The following is a 27755-nucleotide window of genomic DNA, read 5'->3' on the forward strand; positions in this document are numbered from 1 at the left end:
CAGATTTTCCAGTTACAGTTCGGAGTTCATGAACAGTATAATAGCAGCATTAGGGTGTCATGGCCAGCTAAGATTATCATGGTGCCCAGCCAAGACACAGCCCAACACATAACATGCCCTTAAAACAAAGAATTGTTTTCATTTATCCTCTGTTAGTGCATCATTTTGCTTTCAGTCCTTTGCCTCTAGGGAGGACAAATCTGTCTCCCTCTCTGTGTGCAAAGCTGTAATTGCACTTCCATTTTGTGTCCAGTTCCTGCTCTAAAACACAAGGTCCCTTTGATTAGAGCTCCACAATTAACCATTTTTAAATAAATCACAAAATAGATTCAAACCCCTACACAGTCTCAAACAAACAGATTCTGCCGTCCGTTCATTTGCTGGCTGATCCGTTGCATTAAATCAAACCTTTGCTGTATCAACAAATGATAGGACTGTGTTATAGCACTATACTCAGGAAGAAAGGGCAGATAGTAATTTTGGTAAGATTAGACCATACTGTGTTTTGAGTAGTTGATTAGCATCAGAAACCACACACCTGATTAGCTTAAATAACTATGAGAGGTGACAGTGAATTTGTACTTCATTCAATTTTTTTAAGTTTTCATGAATCTATTTATGTCATCTTCTGATAACATTTGCTGTGTTATGCAGTTTTTGAATCCTAACATTTTGTCTCCCCCCTCCCTACTATGACTGGCTTTTCACTCATTGTTCAGAACAACTAGGTTTGGTTTATGGTTTCTTGGAACTGGTTCTTAAGACATGCTGTCTGACCACGTCAGAAATCAAATCTGTTTACAGTCCTTCTGAACGTCCATGCTATCGGACAGACCATAAATCCTGTTTAAACCATAAATATAGTAAGGAGAAACATATCTACAGTACCTCTTTGTCACTGTCTTGTTTCAATACACACAAACACACACACACATAAGTATTTGAAGTGTTATAATTACAGTAGGGTGCATTAAAGTCTGCATATGAGTTATTGTACAGTTCTGTGCCTTAAAGCAAGGTTCGAGTCTTTTCCTATTCCCTGTAGTGCATATTCTTGTTCTGTGGACCTGCTTAAACAATGAAAAGTCTATGCTTTCTCTGTGTATCTCTCTTTACCCCTCTCCCTCTCTGTATCTATTACTTTACCGTGCATATTCAAGCGGTTTCTGGAAAGCAATTTTGCTTCTATATTGTGTCCAGTTCCTGTTTGAAAAGACAAGGTCCTTTTGAACTGCACACTGGGGTGATAGCTCACATGAAGTTCAAAGCCTACATGAGAATTATTGTACAATTTAGTACCTTAAAGCAAGGTTAGTAGGTCCCTATAGTCTCATTTTAAACACAGCAGTAGCTGCAGTAGCAATAATGGCCTCAGTGTGAAGTTTAATTTGAACAACTTAGCAGGGAAGGTTTGTGTGTGAGCATGTTGCTTACAGTGTAACACCTTGTACTTAGTCTTTTGGTTTTTCTCTCATTATCCACCTGTCTCCCTCCCTCCTATATGTTCGCTAATGAAGTTGGATACTATGTACTATTTTAGAATTGATCATGTTATGGTCTTTGTTTCTCTGATTTCTCTAAAATTCCTGTTCTTCTTGCCAGCAGTGCAATTGTAACTGGCACTGTCTGTGGAGAAACTTGCCATTCTTCTTCACTCCTTTTCTGTTCTTTGCCAGGCATTGTCCACCTAACTTTGGGTTTTTAGGTGCTCTCTCAATAGAAAAAAGCTGTTCAGAGTTCTTGTATAACCAGAATAGTGTCAGCTACAAAATGGATCTCTTGGCAAAGTTATGAAAAAGCTGAAGGTCAGTTAGAGGGCCCTAAATAACCTTCTCATTATACGGTGTCCTTAAGAAAAGAACATTTTAGAAAAAAACTCCCTCCTATTAAAAGATAAGAAGGTGACCATTAACAACCACAGGGAGCCTGGACAGAAAATAGATACAGATAGTTACATATTTTGACAGAGCATTGATGGACACGTGCTTTTGTGTCCAAATTAATAACGGGCTACAGCAGTCACGTGTTAGTGACTGTTGGCATATTTGCATGCACTTTTAAGCAAGCATTTAAATGTATGTGAGCACCTACTGTATATTGGCGTTGGAAATATGTTATGCTTCCCTATCTGTTGTCAGGGAAGATGTTTTGGTTTTTCTTTGTCAGCTTACAGTAGCTCGAGCCAAAATAAACAATACACTTCTACATTAAATTCTGGCAAATGTCTGTCATCATCTTTCTGGCATTTTTTCCTTCCCTGCCTGCCCTTTAGTTCTTTTTCTTATTGGAGTTACAGAGGGTTGATGCAACCGTCGCCCTTTCCTTGTCACGCATTACTCTAAATCATATACATAGTGTGAAGTCAAAGTCTCTCAGCCTTGCATTGCGCAAAAAGATCTCTGTTAGGACTGGTAGAAGAGCCCTCTCACTAACATTAGCATGTAACAGTGTTCCTCTAGTGCTCTTTGTATCTGTGTAGTGGCTGTTTCTCATTTGTCAGCACTGGCATTATTATGCATCAGACAGAGAAAACTGCACCCAACATTAAGCCACAAGGTGCATCTTATCAATACAGTCCTCCCATGAAAAACCTAAGTGACCTATAGCAGGCGAAGTAGATAACGGGAATAAAGTCAGATGAAGTTAGTTACGTGTAGGGAGAGATTGTTTGTGTAGGGAGGAGGTAAACAGGATATAGCTGTTAATTTCCTGTCTCATTGGTGCTGCTTTAGTAACTTTCAGGTGTAGCTGACGAGATAGGTGTGTGTGTGTGTGTTTGTGTGTGTGTAGCTCAGATGTAAAAGCCTTTAGTTAACACCGTCAAATGATTGAATGTGAATATTGAACATGGTTTATCCAAACTATGAGCTTTCCATAACTGTGCAAAAAGAAAAAAATTGCCTCAAACCTTGTATGTTTTTGTAACTGTGATAACAGTCCTGCGCATGAGAGCAGCCTAATGAACTGACTTGGAGGTGCAGTACTCCATTAACCACTACATATGCTCCCAGTGACCACTGTTAATGGCCATTGAATGAGGTGATAACACTGGAAGCAGATGATGGGATTGTGCTCGTTCTGTTCAGGTGCACTGAATGGTTTAGTGTGTGCATGTTCTTTTCCATCATTATTATTTAGGATGCAAGTGTGGTTCCTCTGAAAATATTTATTATGTCAAAATTAGTGTTCTTTTTTTTTTAGTTCTCTCCAGTAAGTCCGTGACTAAATGCCTTAACTGTTATTACCATTTTGTGTTGCCACTACTTTCCCTGGTACACAACTGAAATGATGTCTTTACAGCAGCACTGCTGCTTCTCTTGCTCTCTCTGTCTCTCCTCCTCTGGCATCCTTACACAGTTAGAGAAGCTGTCCTGGAACTCAGTGTCAGCATCTGCAGTTTGCTTTTAGTGTGTGTGTGTGTGTGTATTTGTGAGTGTATGTGCGTTTGTGTGCATTCAGTCTGTCATCTGGTCCTCTGCTTGTGCTTAAATATTTGTGTGTGGCAGCATTTTTAGTGCACATCTCTGGACATCACTGCATCTGTACATATTCTCATCTAGTGTATGTGCATACTTGTGTGTGTGCATGTGCGTCGGTGTGTGCCTGTGTGTGTGTGTGTGTGTGTGTGTGTGTCTGTGTTTGCTGTACGCGTCCATGCATGCCTGCCCAGTTGTGATAAGTGCAAATAAATGGCAGAGTTTCTATTCCACCTGTTCCCCCCTGAAACCAATTGCCACTTTGGACACACAGGTGTAAGTCCCAAAGCTTCTCTCAGCCAAAGAAGAACTGGATTCTCTAAAGCAGGCACTACACCAAAAGGATGGATGAGATGATAGTGCCAGCAGTGCCCATATAGCAGTGATTAGGTGGTGGGTAGCCATGCTAGAGCTGGCCAGCAGATTATGTAGGCCGATGGAGTTGCTGATGGAGATGTTGATGAGTGTTTCTGATTGCCACATTCACCTTACTGTCACATTTAAGTCCAGTTATTCAGATGCTTAACAACAGGAAATCCATGACCACCTCTGCTCCTTGCTGTGTCTAGTGCAAGATCAGATACCCACTGAAATAGCTGTGGGAAACAAAGACAAAATGTGCTTGCTGAAGGACTTTGAGTCAGCCTCTATTACTGACTTGTCAGTTTGCTGCAGAATGATGTGTGTGTCAAGAGTCTCATACTGGTTTTTTCTCCTGCTGTACTGTATGTGCTCACTAATTTTCCCTCTCCTCTCCTCTTCTTGCTTATATTGTCCTTCAAATATTGTCTCCTTCAATCTCTTCCTCTCCAACTGTCTCCTTTCTCCCCTCCTCTCTCCTAAATTCTTTTGTTGTCGCTCAAAAAGAAAGGAGGTAGAGACAGGTAATTACCATGAGCAGGTCCTCTTTCCCTTTTCTCTCCTTTTCTTTATATTCTCTCTCACAATCCCCTTTACCTACCTTTCTCTTGTCATAGTGCTCTCTCTCTCTCTCAAGTTACAGTATATCTGCAGTTATTTTTAAACCTCTTCTAATTACCTGTTTTAAAGAGTGTAGTGAACCTATTGTAATTTCTAGACAAAATCCAGAAAATGTTGTATATTTATTTATTATATTAATCTCATCTCTGTTCGTGCGTGGTGTTGAATCCCAGTGTGGTGCAGTATGAGGGTTGGGTCCATTCCTGCAGTCGTTGTTTAGCAGTGCACTGGAGCAGGCTTTATGCTGATTAACTGCATCACATCTGATGGATTCCCAGCGACCTCTCCACCCCTGAATATAGCTCTGGGAGCCTTTCAGGGGGAAAAGGCTTCCCTTTTTAATTAGACAAGAATAGGAAATCTATTACTGAATGCAGAGAAGGCTCAGTCCTGAATGAGGGATTGCTGAATTCTGTTAGTGTTTAATTGACTACAGTTATCTCCCCTGCCATTACCGCATTCACAAGAACACAAGGTGGTGCTTTCTGCCACTTTCTTACACCTAAAACAAACAACAACAAAAAATACTTTGATGGGTATTTGATGGGTTTCAGATCACTCAGATACATGTATATAATAGAAGTATCTGAGTTTATTGTTTGACAATGTGCCTTTTCCAAAGGAGACAGTTAGATAGCAAGTAAAATGGATCCAGAGCCAGTAATAATGGCCTACTGAGCAGCACAAGGTGCAATAGGGCCCTGCTATAACCCATATATTTACTCCTGATGACAAACAAAGGCCATTGATGCAGGGAGAATGAAATTAATTAATATCCTGACAGGTTCCTTTGGCTGTAACATTCCATCCATCCGTCCATTATCTGTAACTGCCTATTCTGGAAATAAACTCACAGAAAGACTGCAGCCGGCCGAGATTCGAACCTTCTACCTGTGAGGCGGCAGTGCTAACCACCACACTACCGTTCTGCCCCGGCTGTGATGTCTTACGAAAAGTCTAGAAAATGTATGAAAACTTAATTGTGAGTTCAGCAATACAACATTTTTATTTGCAATATAAATGCCCTGAAGTAGGGCTGGCTCCAGTGTGAACCTTCTTCTATAGGGTGTAGACAAGGGACCCACTATAAGGATACAGCTAGCAATATTATTTATCTTTTTCATAGTTTACAAATGTCAAAGTAACAGCTAAACCAACAAGAAATGTATTCTAATAAGACATTCCGCCTGTCTTTTGACCTTCAATTGTTGTCAAACTATTAAAACTTATATTACTGCAACTAATGTGCAATTCACAATTACTGTGTTGGTAAACTTGCAGTGACCAGCTGTTTTAGAAATTAATTCACATTTTGTGCCATTTTCAAGATTTCTACAGTAGAAACAGATGGGCTTTGGGGATGAGGACTGCAGACATGGTAAGCAAGTGAGAAACTATATGGGACAGAGTAATACAATGTTGCTTTTGGTTATTTCATTGGATTTGTCGACAGTAAGATTATTTAGAAAAAAGACACAGACAGCCAAATCGATATATATGGCCATGTTGCCCTCACATAGTCAAGTGTATGCAGACAAATACCTACACAAATACTCATGTAATAAAGTGGCACTACACATATCCCTAAATCCTCATCTCCTCCTCTGGTGGGGGAGTATTCGACTGTCTATGTTGTATATCTGTGACTTTGATAAATAAAAGAGCAGAGAGGTCTTCTTCATGATCATGTTATATTTATGTTGAAGAACAAACATTGTGGAGAGAGAACTGAGCTTCAGGGCCACAGCACTCTCACTCACTGCCTGCAAAGACAAAGCCTTGCTTCAGTGTTTATTACTTTCACAGTAAAAGAAATCTATTAAATTTTTAATGTAGCGACCAAACTTTGACTGGGAAATGTTTGTTGAATGAGTCTTGCTTGTAGAGAGGAATATTTATTTAACACTCAGCTGTAGGTCATGTGAGGATGGCCTTGATTTTGAAAGGTGCGCATTTTCTCATTGTTTATCTTTACTTTATTAAATGCATCTTAATCTGAGCTGTAAACTTTTTTCCTGCAGATACACATACGTACTATCTGTCTCGATGCTTTGCAATTCTGCACACTGTTCTACACGCCTTCGTCTGGTGGCATCTGGGGCGTCTCACTGGGATAACATGTTACATAATTAGCACCAAATTAACACTCAATTAGGCAACGTGTGTTGAGAGGGTGGGGATAGGCAGTCTTCAGGGTCTTTAAAAATCACATCAGAGCCTCATCCACTGAGATATATATATATATATATAGATATAGATAGATAGATAGATAGATAGATAGATAGATAGATAGATATATACTCTCATATAAACTTTACCTTTTGTATATGTACAATATCTTAAAAAGGATAAAAGGATTAGAAATGATGTGTTACGATAAGATCTGCTTCATGAAGATTCACCAAAAGGCTTTGATTTATAAATGTAGCCACTACAAAGCAGGGTAGTTTATGATGCGTCTACTCAAAGTAAAGTAATGAAGAAAGAAGTGTTTTTAATAGGTTCAACTTGAAAGTGTTTTGCTGCAGATCTATCTGTGATGGGGATGTACAAAAATGATCTGTGTTAAGAGGCCAAACTTGAAGAAATGCAACTTAATTTGGCATGTTTTTATTTTTATAAAAAGAAAGAAGCCCCATCACTCACAACAAAATAACTTTCACTGCCTGTTTTTCCTTCCAGTAATAAAGTTTGATTGCAGTCCAGTATTTTATGTTGTTGCCGTTCGTCCCCAGACTCACACACGCAAAAGATCACAAAGAGACAGAATTAACATCCAGTGAACAGCCAGAAAGTCCTTATTGTCCCAGATGATTTCGCTATTATGCAGGCAAAACTGAGATAAGCAACCAAAACAAACAAAGTTTCCCTCTTTAAAAATCCATACAGGAGCAAAAATAATTACATACTTTATATAGTAGCAAACTTCTTTATCCTTCACTCTCGCAGTTGCTCTCTTTATCTTTTCAACTCTGTCATAAAATCACGCAGCCTTCAGCCGTCTCTTTCTCCCTCCTCATTTCTGTAACTTCCTCCGTCTTGGTCCCTCTGTCTCTCTTTTTGCACACTCCAGCACACACAAATTCACACCTCTGTTGGGGTGGGGTTCTTTATTTCATTAACAGCCGCTTGCACGCCAAAATTCATTATGCCAGCCTTCTGTTCTCGGGCACCCAAGCATGCCAGCTAACGTGCGGAACAAATTTCTCTCCCCCTTCTCTTCACCCTTTCTCCCTCACTCTACTCCCCCACTCCTGCTAATAAGTATGTTTAGGATGTGATTCACCTGCATCAAAGGCTCCCTGTGAAGAGGCCTGCTTTGTATCACTAGTCCATAATTAGTCATTACTGTCAAAACCCTCTGTCTTTCCCTATGCTGCTATGCTTTGAAGCTAACAGGTGGTTGTATCCAAAATGGAAATAACACAGCTATATCGTTGCATCTTCTCGTGTCTCTTAGCTCTCAGAGAATGTGATAGTAGAGTGCTGGTGGAACTCTTTTTGTGAGACATAACTGTATGTGGGGTGGCTGACCAGTTTCTTTTCTTTTCTGTGACTTGGGATATTTGTTGTCTGTGACCCAAAATTCAGTATTGCCTGGATATAAGCAGAGAAGGCTGTAAAGATGGTTATTACTACAGTTCTGCAGTGTGAGTGAGTTTAAAGTGTGGAGAAGTGAAAAATCTTAAATATTTCTCTACATTCATGATAGAATAAGTAGCAAAGGTTCATAAAGTTCATAAAACAACTAGGCCATATTTGTTAAGATTTTTTTTACCATTCAGCAAATGTTTGTTTGTATTTTTTCAGGACTATGTGCATTTGACTTGACCTCATTTGACTGAGCAACCTTGAAACATTTAGTGTCCAAATATCCTAAACTCTGATTAGTGAAATGTGGCGATGCAAGTTAAATGCCTTCATTAACAAAATTGACATAATGTTGCTTTGTATCGAATATAGCTGACTTAAGGTTTAAATTAGAGTTTGGGTTTGAATTAAGTTTGGTTTAGATTGTGTTCAAATGAGGTATTTATTGCTGTACGCACTGGACCTGGTGACCTGTTGTCCATACTGGTTGTGGTCTTGACCACTGAAAACAAAACTATGGCAAGCATTTTTGCATTTGAAATGGAAAAAAAAACCTTCCTTTGTTCCATTTGAATCTCCAGTGAATAGCCACCTCCACAGGAACTGTCCTAAAGCACTGCCTACTATACTCTTTTCTACATTTGCCAATGCCACCAACCCTGTTACCATGGAATTTGATAGGATGGCACCTTGGGTTCAGCTTTGTTTTGACAAGTTATTCTGAGTGAAATAAAAAGGGGTTTTGTCTTGAAACAAAGCCGCAGTTTAGAAGGGCTTTCCAGCCCTCTGGGACTTGCTTTATTTATGAGCCACTGGCGAACACACTGCCATAGAATGAAAAACCTAACATGGCTGCCACTCAAACCATAAGTCTCCACTGCTTTTTCTGGCACATGGATGCATTTGAGTCAAAGACTATGAATCATTTTTTTGCTTATTTATGTGTCCTAATGTCTCTGGGATGACACATGCAATTAGTACATTATTGTGTGTGTTTTCTTTTTGTTTTGTTTTTTGTGGATTACACCAATTGGTCATATTACCTTCATAGTCTTGGTCAAAAGTGGGTGACATTTAATACATTGTCATATTAATAGTTCTTTGCAGTTTACCTGCGTGGCCTCTCCTTTGCTCACTTCTCGTAATTTTTCTTCTCAGTTTCTTCTTTCTACTTACAACCTTGTACTGTACTGCTTTCCTCATATTACCCTTTTGCCTCTTTCATAAATAAGAAACAGGCCTTTATGTTTCTGGTCCACACAGTAATGCCGGTCAGGGAGCACCATTGGAGAGTTTGTGTGTGTGTGTGTGTGTGTGTGTGTGTGCTTGTGTGCGTGTGTGTGTTTGTGCACGCGCATGTATGTATGGGTTTCTGTAGGCTTGTAATTGCCAGTTGATTTGTGGTCAGAGAGGGTCAGACATTCTGCAGGGAACATGTCAGGCTTTTGAAAGAAGAAAAAAGAGCCAAGCCCTGCCCCTGTTTAACCTCGAGCACCCCCAGGGAGGTCAAAGCACTCAATCAGCTCCTCCAACTTTATTAGCTTAGGATTCAATGTAAAACACCGGCAAAAGGGTGGCTGCTGGTCTAGTTTAGCGCTTGTATGCACTTGGTTTTCTGTACATGTGGAGGCTGACATCTGCATTAACCTATTACATTGTACAGTGGCAGAAATGTAGAAAAGCAGGGGAGGGAGTGGAGAGGCATCTGAAGAGGTATATTAATATGAACAGTAGTAGGAAACAAATTATGTTTGTTCATTTACTGAAGAGAAACAGACTCCTACTCCAAACCACATTAATGACAGCACATCACTGTTGTAGCCAACTACTGGAGTCTGACCTTAAACTACAATTTTTACAGTATATAATTGGTTTAACCTTTCAGCTGCATTAGATGCTTCCAGTTAGTGTTCATGCTAAAATGGCAGCCTTTGCTGAATTGCTTTGGTAAATCTGAGTGCTAAAGCATTATTCACTAGGATAAAGTGTAGTGGATTGTCCCAAGATTACAATCACATTGTTTGATCCACAGAAACACAAACACAACAACACTAACAGAACATTGCATTGATAGTCATCTCATCGGCTGGTTGCTAAATAACCCTACCTGTAGTTGGCCCCACAACCATGGTGTCATAATGACAAATTAGGAGCTTGGGTCTTGAAGGAAGTGAAGAAAGGAGTGATGGATTCTATCCAGATGGTTATCAGTGCGCGCAGGACAGCAGGAGCTCTGTTAACACCTTTCAACACTTCTGCAAACAGACACACAGCTACAGAGTTAAAGTGCCAACAATAAACCCCATCTCTCCAAAGTGTGGTGTTCATTTTGCCATGTGTCTTCTAATAATGCTATCAGTGACAGAGATTCATTATGAAATAATAGCTTCTGCATGCCTTTGGCAGATTTGTGGTTTACTGGGGAAATGCAGTCAAAAAATGTTGCCAGAGGCTTTGCCAATCACGACAGTGACTGAATTGTTTTAATTTTGACCTCCTACAGTACATGTCTATAAAGAAATGGTGCGTCGGGCTCATGTCTTTGGAGCCGGTGCTGCCCATGGTTCTATGTCAAAGACTGGAGGAATGCAGCAATGGAGGCCTACCTGTTCACTCCAAGATCAGCGGTGTCTAATGGCTACTCATCAATTCCTCCTGTCTAGGGAAGTGTGTGTCATGACTCCTATAACTACTCCTGACAAGAGTGATGAAGCACTTGTTCAAGTTGTAAGATCCTGCTGGAGTTTGAAACCTGTAGATATAAATCTATGTAGAGGGAGATGGACAAAGACAGGGAGTGAGGGGCAAACAGAAGGAGGAGATGAGTGAAAAGGTAAGACAAAGAGTGCCTGTGGTCGAGACATGACAGATCGGAGAGAGTATGGGAGGGAGGGAGGGAGAGAGAGAGAGAGGGGAGTGAAAGAAGCTAATGATCTCCATCTGTCTTAGGAGGCTGGGAGAGAAGAGCATCGTTAGGCTTTTGGAATAAGGGAAAGCAAACAAACACATGACTTGCAGATCTCACCCTGGCAGTGTGTTATGTGACTGGCTTCATTTGAATCAGCTGGTAAAACGTAGCTCAGAGACTGTTTAGACCATCGGTTGTGTCATGCTAATGATTGCTGCTCTCCAGTAAGAGTGTTTGTGCGACAGAATGTTTGTTTACTGTGTGTATGCCAGAGTCTATTTTAGGTTTTTGTGTGTGTGTCTATCTGTGTCTGTGTTAATATCTGATTGTGTATTTAAAGTGTCTGGGACTCTAATGCATATATGCACATCTTGTGCATATGATTACAAATGAAACCACTGAGTCTCTAATTAGAATTTGGCTCAGACTAAACACACTCTATAGTGGCTCTTACTTCAAGGACAGGGAGTGAGTGTAGCGGTAGTGAAAGAAGTATTTTTGTCCTGCAATGAGAATACTTTCTCTGTTGTGTTGTTGTAGCACAACAGCAATTCAATCAACAAAGTGTGAAAATATGATTATTTGGCTCATTTTGCTCTGCTACTGTACCGTATCTTAAATCTGTAAATCAAATATCTGTATGTTTGTCAGACGAAGGCCTACTCCTTTATGCCTCTGCTGATAAACAGACTAAAAAAAACAACCAAGAGCTAAAGAGTCTTCATACTGAAAGGTGCCTGTTGTCCACGTGTTCTCATCATCCAGTCCAGCCTCTCTACTTGCATTACCTGAGCAAAATCTATTCTGCCCTATCGAAAAAGAACCAACAGGGTGCCAATTACGAGTTAAGCTTCTCTGAGGGAGATGTAAAAATCATTTGGTCCGCTGAGAGAATTGGCTCTGCTGACAGCCAGTTCTCACCGGTTGAACATTAAGGCATTCTCTTTGTTCACTTGTAGAACGTTTTGATCTCTTAGGTATAATTCTATATTAAATGATTAGTGAAAAAGGTGTAATTCATCCAGTAGAGAAAAGAGGAACTGGTCAAAAGTGCAAAATCAAAACACTGCAGACAAATTATTATACATGAAGTTAAATTAAGATGAATAAAGATAAAGATGAATAATAGTTTATCTTAATAGAGTGGCTATTAGCCTATTTAAAGTAATTTGGAGTTTACCTAGATGTCAGTGAACATAACAAAACATTTGAACGTAACAAACGCAATTATACTACATACTGGACTGAAACAAAATCTTGTCTGGTATAAATGTGTACATTTGTCACAGAGAAACGGTGGATTTTGAAGCTGCTGAGGTTGCTGTGGAGACGGGTCAAAAGGAGCTGATGGAGCAGATGGCGTCGAGGTGAACCAACAGGCTGACTGTCTGTTTCACCGTTATTTCTTATAAAGCTCAGCCCTATATGTGCCACTTGAGGTATCCTACTGGCATTAACAGTGTGTTTACACACCTGGATAGATCTGAGGCTTGTATACGACGTGACAAAGAAAGAAACGCATGCATACACACACCCTGCCCGTGGGATTATACACAGGGCATGCTGGTTGTAATGTGCCAGGACCGTGTTAATCCTGTCTCTCAGGAGTGGATCCACCTGCTTTGGCTGTTCCCTGCAGTTGACCGGGTTAGCCTTGTCCTGCTTCTCTGACAGAGTAACAGAATGAACACCGGGCCGCTGGGGCTTCCGTCTGAATTGCCCACAGAGATCAGCACTGATTGGAGAGCTAATCTTCTGTCATTGCCTAATGCAGGACTTGCTGCTGGATGTTTTGATGATCAGTATCTGTCTTGTCTGAGAAGTTATTGTTTTTCTTTGTTATGTGTCACACATCTCCCTTGTTGATTCCCCCTCTGCCTATCTGCGTAAGCTCAATGCAAGTGAACACTTTTATTTAAAGTTGACTTTACTGCCACTCCTCTCTCACCCCTGTCAGGTTCTGTTGTTTGAGGCTGACAGAGGAAGATCCACACAGCGTATGACAGTGTGTTGTGTGTGCCTGCATGACTGTGAGCAGCCTACAAGGTGCAGCAGAAGCACATTCAAATGTTTGTGTTGTGCATCCAAACCAGGTATCCAGGGTGTATGCTGATGTTGCACCTTGGCAAACGTTAAGCTTTGACCTGCTTTGCTCAGTTTGTACATCTTGTCAGTGAGCTGAGCCCTAATGGAAGAACGGCGTAGTGTACACTGTACCCATTGGGGAGCATTAAAGTTCACAGTGATATCATCCAAGATACATTGCGCAGACACACACATACTGTACAAGCTTCCAGTGAGAGACTGGGGCATAACCTGGGTTGAGTACAGAGGAAAAGAAGTTGGAAAAGAAGTACCTAGATTTTCTGTATGGCACAAAAGTGGTCTTACCAAAGTGACAGAAGGATGAAACGATGACAGTGGGGAAGAACGGGAACTTCATAGTGAGTGAGTGAAAAAATATTGTTCTGTGCTACAGTGAGAGAGGTTAAGAGTCAGAGACGGATGAAAAGACTGAGCTGTTGTGCTCAGTTAAGGCACAAAGCAGACAGCGCTAAGCTACACCTACACAGATTGTTGATGTGTCGATGCTTCTGATAAAGTTGAGTTTGAGGCTGGCAAACTTTGCCTGTAAGCACAAGGATCTTCTGCCCATGAAGTTCTCCCCCTCTCTGTCCTCTTTATTTCCCTCTTCTCCTGTCCTCACCTTCCACCCGGCTTTTGTCCTCTTTGATCATGCCTCCCTGCCTGCATTTCATCTTTAACTTTCTTTCCACTTCATATCCAACCAAGGTCCCAGAAGCAGCAATGTTCAGCGTCTGCTCATAAAACAACCACAGACATACACGCGCTACTTGTAGTTTGCCCTCCCATTTACTCATACACATTTGAACTTTGTCTTACATCACACATTCTCCAATGTTAAATTTTTTATGTATCCTCACAGGCACATAACCCAGCTAAGAACATTGTACATGCAGTATGTGCTTGCTATCTCTCTGTTTTGCTGTCTGTTTAGCAAAAGTAGTTCCCTGTCTTCTCTCCCAGTACATTCAGATATAAACATGCATGAGTGCACACACTAAAGCACACACTTGTACATGCAGATGTGCTATCTCATGTGCAGCGTTTGCACAGAGGCACAGTTACCAGCAGAGTGGTTTCACTGGCCTTTCGATTTTCTTTGTTGTCCAACTCCAGGATATAGTGCATTCAGAAATCATATATATTATTTGAATTTTTGTCTTGTGAGGACAAGTTGTTTGGCACAGAGCATCTGGCAACTGTAAAGCAAGACCAGCCATATCGCATACTGTAACACTGCGACACAGTGAGCACGCCATATGTGTCACAGATCCCTAAAGACCGCAAGGAGAGATGGTTAGGCATTTTATTTGTGTATGTTCATGTGTTTGGTAGAGAGGTATTTTATTTGCATTAAATGTAAGAGAGAGGAGACACTGTATCTAAAATGTAATAGCTCATTATAGTCAAGTCAAAGGTGAAGCAAAATCAGCCATCATGTATTTGCAGTTTACACTTCATTTTACTTCAGTTTGCGCTCTATACAGTCCACAAATTTGAAAACTCATTGCAATTCCTTGTGTCTGTCAACATAGTGCATATATTCAAGTGTTTTCATTTTTCTCCTTGAATTTGATGCACACAGGAGTCCGTTAAATCTTGAGGGCACCTCTGACTCTGTCTCTCTCTCTCTCTCTCTCTCTCGCTCTCTCTCTCTCTCTCTCTCTCTCTCTCATAAAAATGGTCCTCGTTCATTTCAAACACTCTTACACATTCCCTGACTGCCTAATTGAAACTTTTCCTGTGAGTGCAGTGCATGTTATTCTATCAGCCTGTGTAAAATATAATCCTTGTGAAAATAAATAATTACATTTTTAATGAGGTTGATTTTCAAGTAGAGAGCAACGCATTATTATATTGCGTGAAGTGTCATAGTTTCTGAGCACTGCGTTTTGTGGCCACTCACATCCTGGCTCAAGACAATACTTTGAGTAGTTGCTATGTAGTTAGTGTAAAGGCCTGATAAAGTTTGAGAGTATACACGTTTACACTACCACAGTGTACACGCTGCTGAGAGGGCATCATCGTGGTAAACTTCTAGCACTGGCTAACACACTTTCTCAGTCTGTTCGATGCGCTCTGTGTGTCTTTTGCTCTCTATCTTTGTATCAGTCTCTCGCTTTATCTTTTTCTTTCTGTAAGATGTTTCTCCTCTTTAATCAAACTCCTCCTTAATTGGGCTCCATGTAGTGCTCGTTAGGTAATGAATTGTTAGATGTAGTTTCCATTAGTTAGTTAACACATTTTGTAAATGAGCTTAGGACTGACACACATGCACTGGCTTCGACATTCCTCTTTCTTCTTGTTTCACAGAGATATGGATTTTTGAGTCCTCACAGCTGGAATCCTACTTTGAACAGCTCGATCACTGGCATGTTTCATTATCAGGGCGCTGCTTAGTAAGAAATATTTGAATAGCCACTTGGCCAACAGGGGCCAGTTGTGCTCACTTTTGGTGATGATAGCTATTTAACAGTTGGTGTGACTGTGATGCAGGAACCTGTCTAGCCATATTTGTGGGATAGAGCGCACTTTCCTGTTGCTTTGATGTAAAAATATTTCAGCTTTGCCAGAGGCAGCACTTTCAAAGAGCACAACAGTGTTGCACAGTGGGGGAGCGTGATTTGGTTTAGGATGAATATAACTTCTTTTATATCCTTACTCTGGATGACACCATCCAGCTCCCTGCTCAGCTTCTCTCAAGTGGGAAATGGCTGGGCTTGGAATTGGATTCTGTATACTCTAAGGTGACTTTATAAGGGAATCATACAGGATGGTTATTGCACCATCAGGAATGTAATGAAACTGACTCAAAGGTGACAACAGTACAGAGGAAGGTCACTGTTAATATATGGTGATGTCCTCCAGTACAATAAGGGGTTTACCAGCCGTAGAGGAGAACTGAGCCTTCTCTAGTCAAGCTTAGCACTCCTGGGAGACCCACAAGGACTTTATATTTGCTTAAGTCTTCTTTCTTCTATTTTTGCCTTTTTTGTCCAGCTTGGCCTTTGTTAGTAAAAATGCTGAAAACCTTTGTGAGCCAGTTTCTTGAGACGAAAGGACAATGCAGTTATTACTGCTGTGTGTGTGTGCGTCTGTGTGTGTGTTTGTGTGTGTGTGTGTGCTTGCACATCTCCATGCGTGAATGTGTTCCTTAAATGTCAGTCACTGGATCGCTTAAGTGAATGCAAATGTCCATTTGTATGCCTTTGTAAGTACTTGTGAACCCATGTTATACATTTTGATTTGTTCTTATTTTCACCTTTGTCACCAATTTGCCAACAGCATATTTCTTTATTGCAGTTCACCCACAGTCAACCCCACAAATGGGACAACTAAAAGAAAAAGCCTAGTGAACCAAGTATCTCAGCTCCATCCTTAATTCATTAATTTGCTGTTTCTCTAAAGTCAGTCACCCAGAATAATTCATCTGGAAAGTCCAGTGAGCTTTTCTGCCACCAGGCAGAAATGGGATTTTGGATGACTGGTCACAAAGCTTATATCCACTGAGTCCCACTCTGTGTTAGGGTCTTAGTCTCTCCTCAATAGCACTTAAGACGCACTTATAGTGAAACAGTGTAGTTATTTCATTCTGACTGCTATGTGTCAAAGTACAGTAACTTACGCCTTATAAACATGAACCCAGCCATGCTTCTGAGGAATTCACACATCTCACCACAGCAGCACCCATCCTAAGTCAAAGGAATAGAGCCCTACAGTCATGTGGATGAAGAGAGTACAGAGATACTGTGTCACTGTGACTTTGTGTCATCTTCTGAAATGAATTTGGCCTACTTTGCTGCAGAGAATAGACAAAACCTCTGCCCTGAGGGTACGCAAACATCAGTGTTTTATGAACCGCTCATCTCATAGCATAAACGTTCCACAACCATACGAGCCCGACCATTCTGTCTCAAGACACATACTGTATTCATACAGAAGAAATCAAATGACACTCTTCACAGGTTATCGTGTCAGTCATGTCAAACCTGCACACTACCAATGAAGAGAGCATCAGCATGCAGTGTGTGCTTATAAATTGTCCTCCAAGTCTGATTTGGGTAGGGGTCTGTGGCTCAAGGGGTACTAGAGGTGACTGTCCATTATTCACACGGTTGATGAATTGTCCTTTAGCAAGACACAGAACACCAAATTACTCCTGATGGGTGCCTAGCATTGATCATCTGAGCGTGAATGGATGAATCAGAAGTTCAATGTAAAACACTTTAGACTGCGCTTTTTTTTTTCAACTTAAGTGCCGTCGATTTTCCATTCTGAAAGGAAAAAAAAGTCAAAGTATCTCATATACTTATTTAGCGCCCAACGTGGATGTCGTCCAGACTTGCAATTAGAACTCACACCAGCACACAAATACAGCATAATAGTGTCAAAACACAAATGTCACCAAATTTAGTTTGGCCAAGAGATCATCTTCACTGAACATCATTTTTTTGTTTAATAAGGAAGCAGATGGACATACATGAATGGGGATCAATCTAACTTGAAATGTAGCATATGCAGTGGTTTGAAAAAGTCTATTAAACATTAGCTGCAATAAACATCTATTTCTTTTTTTGTGATACTTACAAAACCTGTCATTAACAACACACCAGATATATTTGCTTCTTTAATTACCTGTTTCTGTCTACAGTTTCTTCTTTCCAGTCGTTGCCTGGTAATGGCAAGCAGAGACTCATTCTTTTGTTAGGAGTTGCTCCCAATCCTCCACATTTTAAATGGTGCCCCCACAAACCGTGATAATTGATGTATTTCCCATAAAGGAGTGGTAATTAAGATAATGAGATTTTCAGAAGCAAGTGTTGCATGCCAAAATGAGGGGGGAAGCGTGTTTCTTGACTGGTTCACTTTAGCTTTATAAATTTCACTTTCCATCCTCTTTCCTGTTTAATTCACTTCATTTCACCAGCTTTACTTTTCTGTCTAGTGATGTCTGCCTCCTATCTGTGTTCTCCTTACCACATCTGCCTCCCCTCTTGTCTCCCATACGCAGCTTGTCCTCATTTGTTTGCCCAGCACATAATTAGCTATAGGATCACCCATTGTGTAATTATGTATAGCAGTTTGATATGTAATTAAAATTGTATCAGTATCCAGTGTAATTTGTGCTGTGTGATTACCTATTAACAGTACAAACAGTTATGCCTAAAAGCCTGTGACCGCCCCTCTCATAGATGTCACTGTACTCCTTTGTCAGTATTTGCATACCAGTAGGTGCAACATTTGGGCAAAACATCTCTATTTAGACAAACACACAATATACATTTGTTGCTTTGCTTTGCTTTCTGAGAAGCTTGGGCAGTTGTTAAATATGTTATCATACCGCCTTAAACCAAGCACTTTACAAGACCAAGCACTTTACGTCAGACAAGACCGTGCAACTTAAGCTGCTGAATGAGTTAGAGCAGCAACATCGCATGGCTTGTTCCTCTCAAACACAGGCACCAAAAAAGAGCAGGGCCTTCAATCAGCTTGTTAGAGAGTTCTTATAATAAGGTAAAAGGAGAGGGCTTGGGAGGACTTTCTAAGGAAACATCTTAATGAAAGCACCGGGCTACAAACTGGTCTGAATAAAGCCCCTTTGCAAATTCACCACTAAATAATTAGACATGCCTGAAAGGTCTGTTGCAGGAAGTAGCCTTTGTTTTTATTCAATATAGGTCTCTCCCATGCATATAAATGTTTGCACTATACAAGCTGTGTGTCTCTGTATAATGTGCTTCCGTGCACATGGTTTAAAGGTTATGCTCTTCTTATCTGAATATCTGTAAATTATAATGCATACAGTCATTACTGTTAGTAAAAATATCAACTGTACGTAGAGGCATACCTGGATGGCTATATACTACTCTGCATTACTAATATGGTGGGATGCTCAACATATAGATTTTGTGGTTTCAGTCACAACAATTCATTTAACAACCCCCCCCATAATAAATTCAGTGTAACCTTGCAATTTAACAAGGTATGTACATATATATATATATATATATATATATATATATATATATATATATATATATATATATATATATATATATATATATATATATATATATATATATATATATATATATATATATATATATATATATATATATATATATATACAGAATTTAAAACCTCTGTGAATAATATATAGGCTTCTATCTTTATGTGTGGTGCTGCAGTACAGTATAATTAGGGTGGTCAGGGTCTGAACTCATTTTCATACAGAAGAAGACATCCCGAGGTCCGTGATAATATCAACCATGTCATGCTTGCTAGCAGCAAAATGTGGGTAATAATGAGCTCAACATTTCCCACTTTTTCGTCTGATGTAAGGACACAGCAATAAAATCTTGTGCCTTACCTAAATGGAGCACCTATTATGCCAAACTTAACCAAAGTGTTAAAGTCAAAAGTGAAACATGATTTGCACCACTTGAGATTTCTTTTCTTCTTATATAAAGGGGAGCAAAAATAGTACTGTTGTTATGCAGAAGAACTGTTAAAGTTCATGTGTATAAGTAAGGGTACATTCGACTGGTCATTGGCTCCAGCTGTGCTGATACCTGCAGCAACGTGACTAAAAGACAAAACAATCCTGCATAATAAAACAAAAATACATGAATACATTCTAATTGAACAAAAAGAACCTGCATTGAGTGATATAGTGATAGTGGGAGAAAGGGCACAGTTTGATTGTAATGAATGCTTTGCACCCTGGCATACAAAGGTGTGAATTTCAGGTAAGAACCGTTGAGTTCAAACAGCCCCTATTACACAACAGCCAAGTGAATCAATGAATATTCCCTTTGTTAAAATGGGTTTTCTTCATCAACTTTCATCTCATAAAGATTAAAAAACTTGTGTATGCATATTTAATAGTCCCAAGCACAGTTTCATACAGTATGTCTTAATCCTACCCCAACATAATCATAACTAGCCTTAAAACCTCTCTTTGTTATGCTATTGCCAAAATATGAGAAGCGTTTGAGCAATTTGTTGAAGTGGTTTGGGTTTTAGTGGCAACTGTGGCTTAGAAAGTAGAGCAGCCATCCACCAATCGCAGGGTTAGGGGTTTGATTCCTGGCTCCTCCTGTTATTTGTCAAAGACCATGATAATGAACCCCAGAAGTTGTGTGTGAATTGAGTGTGAATGAGTGAATGAGAAGCAGTGTAAAGCATTTTGGGTACTGATGAGGCAGAAAAGTGCTGTAAGTGCTGCAGACCATTTACCATCATTTACCATTTTGTTCAGATTAAATGCAGCTCCAGGGGAGCTGCAGTGGCAAGTCGTATCGAACTGCCCTGAACACACAACATGTGAGTGTGTGGTCGGATAGTGTTGAAATTATTGTCTTTCTGAAATGTTTTATCTTTCTGATTTCAGCAACCTTTAAGTTTGTCCTTGCTTAAGTTACTGTGCCCATTTTCTCTTCTCTTAAATGTTTAATCCTAATGAGTGAAGCCTTTCTTGCAAAACGCACAAATGCTTGTAAGAACAATAAAACTGCTGCGTGTTCTGGCATTCCCGAGAGGAAGAACTTCAGCAACAGATCTGACATCCGCCGTATGGACGATTACCATCATTAGAGCATCAGCTGCTCCCTCGCACTTAGATGTACACACACTTCAGAATGGCTCTTCAAATGCCTAACACTCATCTAAATTAAATGGTGGGTTGTTCTTGGCAACTCAGTAATGTATCTATGATTAGAGGTAGGTCAGATGAATGGAACCCAAGCTCTATAGGCACTAGAGACCCAATTTGTTAGTAAAGATGCAAAGAGTATGTTGGCGAGGAGTGAGTGCCCACCAAAAGGTAATATGTATTTATTTTAAATATGAGGTTGGAGATCACTTCTTTCCGCTCTCTGCTTAAAGGTGTCAAACCTGTGTAAATCAGAGGGAGGTGAAGATAAAAACACTGTGGATGAGAAGGACATTGGATCACTAGTAATTCACAGTTTGTGAATTTGTCTTAAGGGACAGTTTGCCTGTTTGTTGGTTTATCTTGTATCATATTAAAACTGGGGTCTTTTCTCCTTTTCAGCTCCTTTGACTGACAAGCCGCCAAAGATCCTGTTTCCCTCGGAAAACAAGATTAGCAATATGGAGCTTCAGCTAGGTAAGACAATGATGGGATTTCCTCCAGCTGCAGTCAGTACTATCTGTGTCATTTCCAAATGACAGGAAATGGATGACTTTACAAATCCTCTCCAACACACCTCCAGGCAGTGAACACAGATTGATGATGGCACTTTAACATGCTGGAGAAGCAGCAAAAAAATAAAAAATAAATGAAATCGTAAGTGTTTTCCATATATGCAAATGGTGGGTTCTAATGTCCCTAAGGCTGTTTTTTCAACAATGGAGAGCCCATGTGGTGCCAGGGTTCCATACGCTGGCTTGCCACATTGAGAGGCAGCCGCTTTCTGCTGCTGTTGTTTATCTTCTTTGACGTGGGGTCACGATGGGCCTACCGGTGCATATGCGCATGAGAGACTATATGCGTATGGTTGTGTTTGTTTCTTTTTCCTGTGATGGCATATTGCTTGATTTCTGGGCACAATCAACTGTCCACATGGTGTTTGCTGCTCTCTGAATGGCTAATGTGTCTGTCATGGCGAAGCTGATGGGACAAGACTGAGAGGCCTGGAAAGCAGAGAATTGGATGAGTGCATGACGGAAAAAGAGGGGGTGGGGACTGAGACAAATGAGGTGCAGTGATTCACTGAGTGGCTACCTTTTGTCTTGTAGCTGGTGCTATTAGAACCCAGGTATAGTCATTTAAAATGGGCCCACGGCTGGATGATCAAGAGTGAGAAATTGCCGCTGTTGATAAACTGACAAGCACAGCCTCACATGGGAGCACACCCACACCCATGCATGAAAAGGTTGCACAATGCAGGCCCCTAAGCTATTCATGTCATTTGTGTCTATTCTGGGTTTACCGAGACTTTAAGGATCTGTAATTTATGTTTGCTTTAAGTATAGTGAAGTGTGCACGTGTGTGTGTGTGTGTGTGTGTGTATTAAAGTCGTTTTATTTAGTACCATAAAACTGAGAGACTGCACTATCCTTTTGTTAAACCCTTAAGCCTGGACAATGCACATTTCTTTCAAACAACAAACCCCCAGTTTAGAATGCAGTTTATGTCTAAGCCAGATCAAGATCAGGGGCTTCACTTGGGTTACTTTTTGACTTAATTACACTTACTCCAGAGCCGAAGAACAAGGCATCATCCAATCGCTTTCACATACTAAATACTAGTTCACTTGACTTGTGAATAGATTTATACATATTCTGAAAAGGTGGGGGTTCCCCTTTTAATGGTATAGTTCATATACTGCAAAGGCTTGGTGACACCATCATGAAAAGAAAGTCATAAGCACGGCAGAGAAAACAAGGAAGAAAAAGTATGTGTGATGTCATGCAGTGAGCGCCCACAGATTCCCAGCAGAGTGTCTGAAGCACAGAGACACTGAAGTAAATATTTTACAGCCAGGCTCCATTTTGTGTGCAGAAAAGTTGTCTCTCCCTGCAGACGAGGGTTTCTCTTTTATTTAGCTTTATTTATTCATTCTCCTCTTCCTTAATATTTGTTGAGTCATGCCCTAAGCAGCTTTATGGAGCAATGTTGCAGATTTATGGTTGTCAGAAGGCACACACAGAGAGGCTGGTCCCTTAAGGCAAGTGAGAGATAGAGAGAAAGAGATGGGATCCAGTGGAGGCCAATGGATGGGCAGTAAAATCAGAGCTGTAAGCAGAGAGATAAATCTGCAACACTGCCGAGAAACACATACCCACTTTATCTCCTCAGCTGCTGCGGCGACCAGTTCAGGTTTCAGACGGCTGCCATCACCGCCACCGTTACACAGCAGCCATATGCGATGACTTAAATAAAACACATATGTTACATAAACATTTTCGGAAGAAACTCAGCTGATATTGAAAAATAAATTGAAAGCTGAAAAGTGGGGAGCGTGAGAGTGGCCTCTGAAGAAAGAGAGGTGTCAGAGAAGAGGAATCGAGTGGTAATATAGTATATAATGGGGAAACAGGGATGTAAGAGAGAGACTACTGCATCCCTTTCTGCCTAAAAGCTAAACTCCACCACCCAGTACCAGTTTATACAGTGCGTGTGTCTGTGTGTTTTCCTCTCAGCACAGATCCACAAAGATTCCATCCTTCATAAGTCCTCACGGATGTGTAACTTCGTGTGAATGCAGATAGCAGGCCTGCCAATATTACTTTCGGACAACTTGACATTTTCAGAGTAGTTTCCAAAGGAGACGCAATCAAGGCTGTATAAGATGTTTGGATTTTGTCCGCAGCCAACCAGTTTTTCTTTTGCCAGATTTACTGCTGTCCCCCAGTGGTGAGCTGGTGCAGTCCACATCTTGTAGAATAGGAGGCCGATGCATATTGCAGCGCTGCAGTTTGGGTTTATGTGCTCGATGAGAAATACCCACACTTGCAATATGTGCCATATCAACACGTAGCTCCAAATTTGAAACATACAGACTCACTGATTTTTTTGTTGATTCCCTTGGGACGATTTGTCATGGATTTGCTGTCCCAGATGGTGGGTTACAGGGATTCAACTCACACAGAGAATCTCTCTGTCTCATTAGCTCTCCTTGTTCATTACAGACAGCCATTACACACACACACGCACACACACACACACACACAGATACTGTACTTGCACACCCCTACAACACTTGTGATGGGTAGGTCACACATGCCTGTCGAGTGGTCCTCAGTAACCGTGGAATGATTGTAATTGATAGAGGATTTTACTGTGCCCCAAAGCCAGCAGATGGGTGCACTCTAGTGGAAAGGAATTAGAATCCATTATTTCAGAGAGCAGGACCAAACAGCAAGGGATGGACAGCAAGAGGGGAGATGACTCCCACACCTACTCGAGAAGGACTGTGTAAAGGCACAAACACAGTCATTGCACACACATGTTGTCACACTGGCAATAGATGTTAATGTTCCCAGTGGTTTAGATCTTTTGACAAGCTCAAAGGAAGAGGGAGACAGATAGATGGCAAATCACTACTGTAGATCAGATAAACACATATTTGACCTGATTTATCTTCATATTTCTTATTTACTTTTACTGAAACCTTTTTATATTAATACACTAATTGCTAAAAATGTCTGTAATAGATTTGAAATATGTAATATATTGAAATTACAAAAAAATGTAAGAATGCTAACATACTGTGCAACATCTCTCGTGTATTATCTTTTGCTTGCTTGAAGAATGTTTTCTCCTCTCCTCTTCACTTCTCTGAAGATCTCATTCTTAGTCTTGAGTGCACCTAGCTGTGACACCAGACATGCCACCATTTCATGGAGAAAGGTGTAATTGAAATTGACATTGTTCTAGAGAGTTACTAAAGGTCAATGCAGAGTCACTTTACTGAATTACTCTCTCTCTCTCACACACACACTGTTTCAGTCTTTCTTGGTGACACACGTGCTCACCCTGTCCCTCACTCAAACGCCACGTCTCTGATAGTTAGTTCGATGCATGACAGAAGGTATATTACACAAATATTTTGGGGGTTTGTTTTATAGAACAATCCTAAATAGCGTGTAATTATTTTATTTTATAGAAAACTTCTTTGCAGACTGGTTCCTTTTTTTTTAAACAATAAAGATAGGTTTGTAACAAGTCACAAACACATTGATGATCCTGAACATATCATTACATTTTCCCGTAGTAACACCTGTATAGCATTTTCAAAATACATAGAGTTAGAATTCTTTCAGTTAACAGCGACTGTGTAAACGTATATATTTAATCAAAAACACAGTCTGTCCCTAAACGTAACCAGAGTGTTTTTGTTGCCTAACCACAACAACAGATGAGACCGTGGATATGTACCTCGGTCTCTGATGAGACTGTTGTTTCATATGGAACCATAGACATTTTCCGATCGTCATATAATATACATTGTTATACTTTTGCACTCTAATTGAGTTGAGAGAAAATTATGAGTTGATATAATCAATTTATATTATAAATGTAATAAACAAAAATTCTTCAAAACTTTGTTTTCGTAATGTTAATATCAAGACAAAACAATTGCACTTAATAAATATTCATACATTTGTATTTGACTTCCATCGATTAAGGTAATATTTCAAGTCATGCAAGATTTATTTTCAGTTTAGTCAATATGTATTGACATTGCACTGCATTGTCACAAACCATTTTCTATTAGCAATCTTTGCAAAGTGGGCCACCCATACTGTATTTATGGCAAACCCAAATACAGTATACAATAGTATAGATATAAGTATTAAAAGTGAAGAGCAAAAATGAGTCTCAGCTATCACAGACGAAAACTAGACTAAAAATTTTTTAGTTTTTGTTGACTAAAACTAACATAAATCAAATGACTAAAGTTTGACTAAAATTAAATTACATTTTCTTCATGAGACTAAAAAATAAATAAATAAAAACCAGGTGCCAAAATGCCAATATTTATATTCTAAGGCAGAGGGGGGGGAAAAAATCACAGAGCAGATCACTCTTAAAGGTCACACTGTAGATACGTTAATTTTTTATGTCCTCGTTCAGTTTGGTTGCAGTCCCACAGTGACCCAGTGTTAAGTAACGCATGGTGACTGGTACGGTAAGTAGTGTGTCAGCAAAACAAAGTAAAATGTTTAAGTGTGTGAACGGTCGTCATTAATCACCGAGTCTGGGTCTGAAAGCTGGAGTCTGGAGTATGATAAATGAATTAACTGCATCTCTACACATGCCTAACAGGAAAGGGAGAGGGGTGAAGTCAGAGAAGGAGGAAATTCACCAGGAAAGACACAAACATCACTACAAAACAGGCAATAAAGACTGACACAACACCCCACTGCGCATCACATGGAGCTATTTGCTGCCTTTACATTACTCACAGAGGCCTGTAGCAAAATGCAGAAAGGTGTGAACTCCTTCATTCTGGCTCTTGGTTCTTTTTTCACTGAGGCACCAAGCTGAAGGTGGACTGTCAGGCGCTGTCTGTAAGCAGCTAAAGTTTTAGCAGAGTGTCCAGCACTGCTTGCTTTAATAGACCTTATCAGCAGCTCTTCAGCCGGTTCAGCATGTTGAATGGGCTGAACAGAGAGAGAGACAGGCTGTGATAAAAAGGTGTCTGACCGGCTTCTCTGCTCAGTGAATCAGTAATTTTACCCATTATTCTGGGTTTCTCCCTAGTTTTTTTTTTTTTTTTTTTACACTTTCTTCCTCCTTTAGTACAAAGCAAACAAAACTTTTACAGTGATGGCATCATTGTCTTGGAATTAAACCAACAGACTTAGATGTCCAAAAAGCAGAGATAATGTTTAATGCTGCCCAGGTCTATACCAATATATTTTAGGATATTTTCATGATACTACCAATCTACTGTGACTAATGCTATGATAAAGCTTCCAGGCATTTGTAGATCTTACAATCATGTTTCTTCTAATAATTCACCCAAAACTTTTACATTACAAAGTCTGAACAAGGTATAAACAAGAATAAACAAAGTCATCTACAGCAAGTATTGTAGCACGCATATATCTTAACTGATTTTTTAATCTTTCATAGTGCAGTGGTTTGAAAGGTTGAAATTGCTTTGTCTTTCTGTGATACCTCTCGGGATCAAACACCAACGGACGTTTGATTTCCTGTCGCACACATGCAGACTGTGCATGCACATCTGCTGCCGGCTGATTGTCTGCTGAGGACTGTCTGCTGTGTGTATAAGTGCTACTTAGACGATGTGAGGCGATGTGAGGTGAGGTGTCTGTTTTCGTCAGCACTTTCTGTTTGGTGTGTCACGTCCACGAGGTCTGCCCCAAACAGGGCAACAGATCTGCTTTGCCTCTCTCTGTCCTGAGCTCCCACTTTATTCTTTCTGTCAGTGCATGTTGTCAGTTTTGTCAGTCACATTTTAGTTCGTACGTGTCTCTGTGTATTTGCCTGTATTTATAACTCATCCCTTATGCAGGCTGTCCTGAGCAGTCGTGTTAAATCTGTCACCAGTACGAGTTTTTCCACCTCTTAAGCTAAGGCATGTCTTTAAGGAGAGATGATACAGGTAAATCTTGCTTTTACCTCATCTGCCTCTGATGGTCAGGCTTGCTGTCAGGTCCTCAAAGAGAAGGAGCACCCCACTCATCCCTGCATCACCCTACATTTGATACAACTGTGGCAGACAAGAGCAAAAGGTAGACATAATGAGATCTGTCTCCTTTTCAGGGGTGCAGTGCCTCGAGAAACTGAGCTTTCATCATTTTCCTCCTGTCACTGCCATGTCTGTTTGGCCAAGGTGCCAATGACAAGGTCAGAGGATATCATCTGAAAGAGAACATCGACATACAGGCAACATACAGTACATAACACACCGTTAAATTTGAGTAAATGAATAATTTGGCGAATGGTGTGGAAGGACAGTAATAAGAAACGACGGAGAAAAGGGAGACAAGGATCGAGAAAATGGAAGGAAAAAGGGGGATGGAGCTGGCACTGGAATGACATGCATGAACAGCAAAGCGAGCAGGGGAAAAGACGGCTTTGCCATTCACTTTGAAGCTTGCTCTACTTCTGTCTGTCTTACGTAACAGAAAAATGAAGAAAAATAAGTGCCAAAAAACTAGGCAGGGTGGAGAGCAGAAAAAAAGAGGCAAGACAGAAGTTTCAAACTTTG

At 40.3% G+C, this 27755-nt stretch overlaps 1 protein-coding gene across 11 annotated transcripts in view; it reads left to right on the forward strand.

Annotated features, from left to right (window-relative positions):
* The window catches only part of il1rapl1a (interleukin 1 receptor accessory protein-like 1a), a 146740-nt gene that overhangs the window by 74631 nt on the left and 44354 nt on the right, over window positions 1–27755 (forward strand). For 10 of the 11 annotated variants that reach the window (XM_067516679.1, XM_067516676.1, XM_067516680.1 and 7 more), the window contains one exon: window positions 21098–21172. The exons of the other annotated variant lie outside the window; for it this stretch is intronic. In XM_067516679.1, coding sequence (XP_067372780.1) covers window positions 21098–21172 — 75 coding nt within the window. The remainder of the gene's footprint in view (window positions 1–21097; window positions 21173–27755) is intronic. 11 annotated transcript variants of the gene reach the window in all.

Source organism: Channa argus, chromosome 9 (genome assembly GCF_033026475.1).
Source record: "Channa argus isolate prfri chromosome 9, Channa argus male v1.0, whole genome shotgun sequence".
Classification (NCBI taxonomy): Eukaryota; Metazoa; Chordata; class Actinopteri; order Anabantiformes; family Channidae; genus Channa; species Channa argus.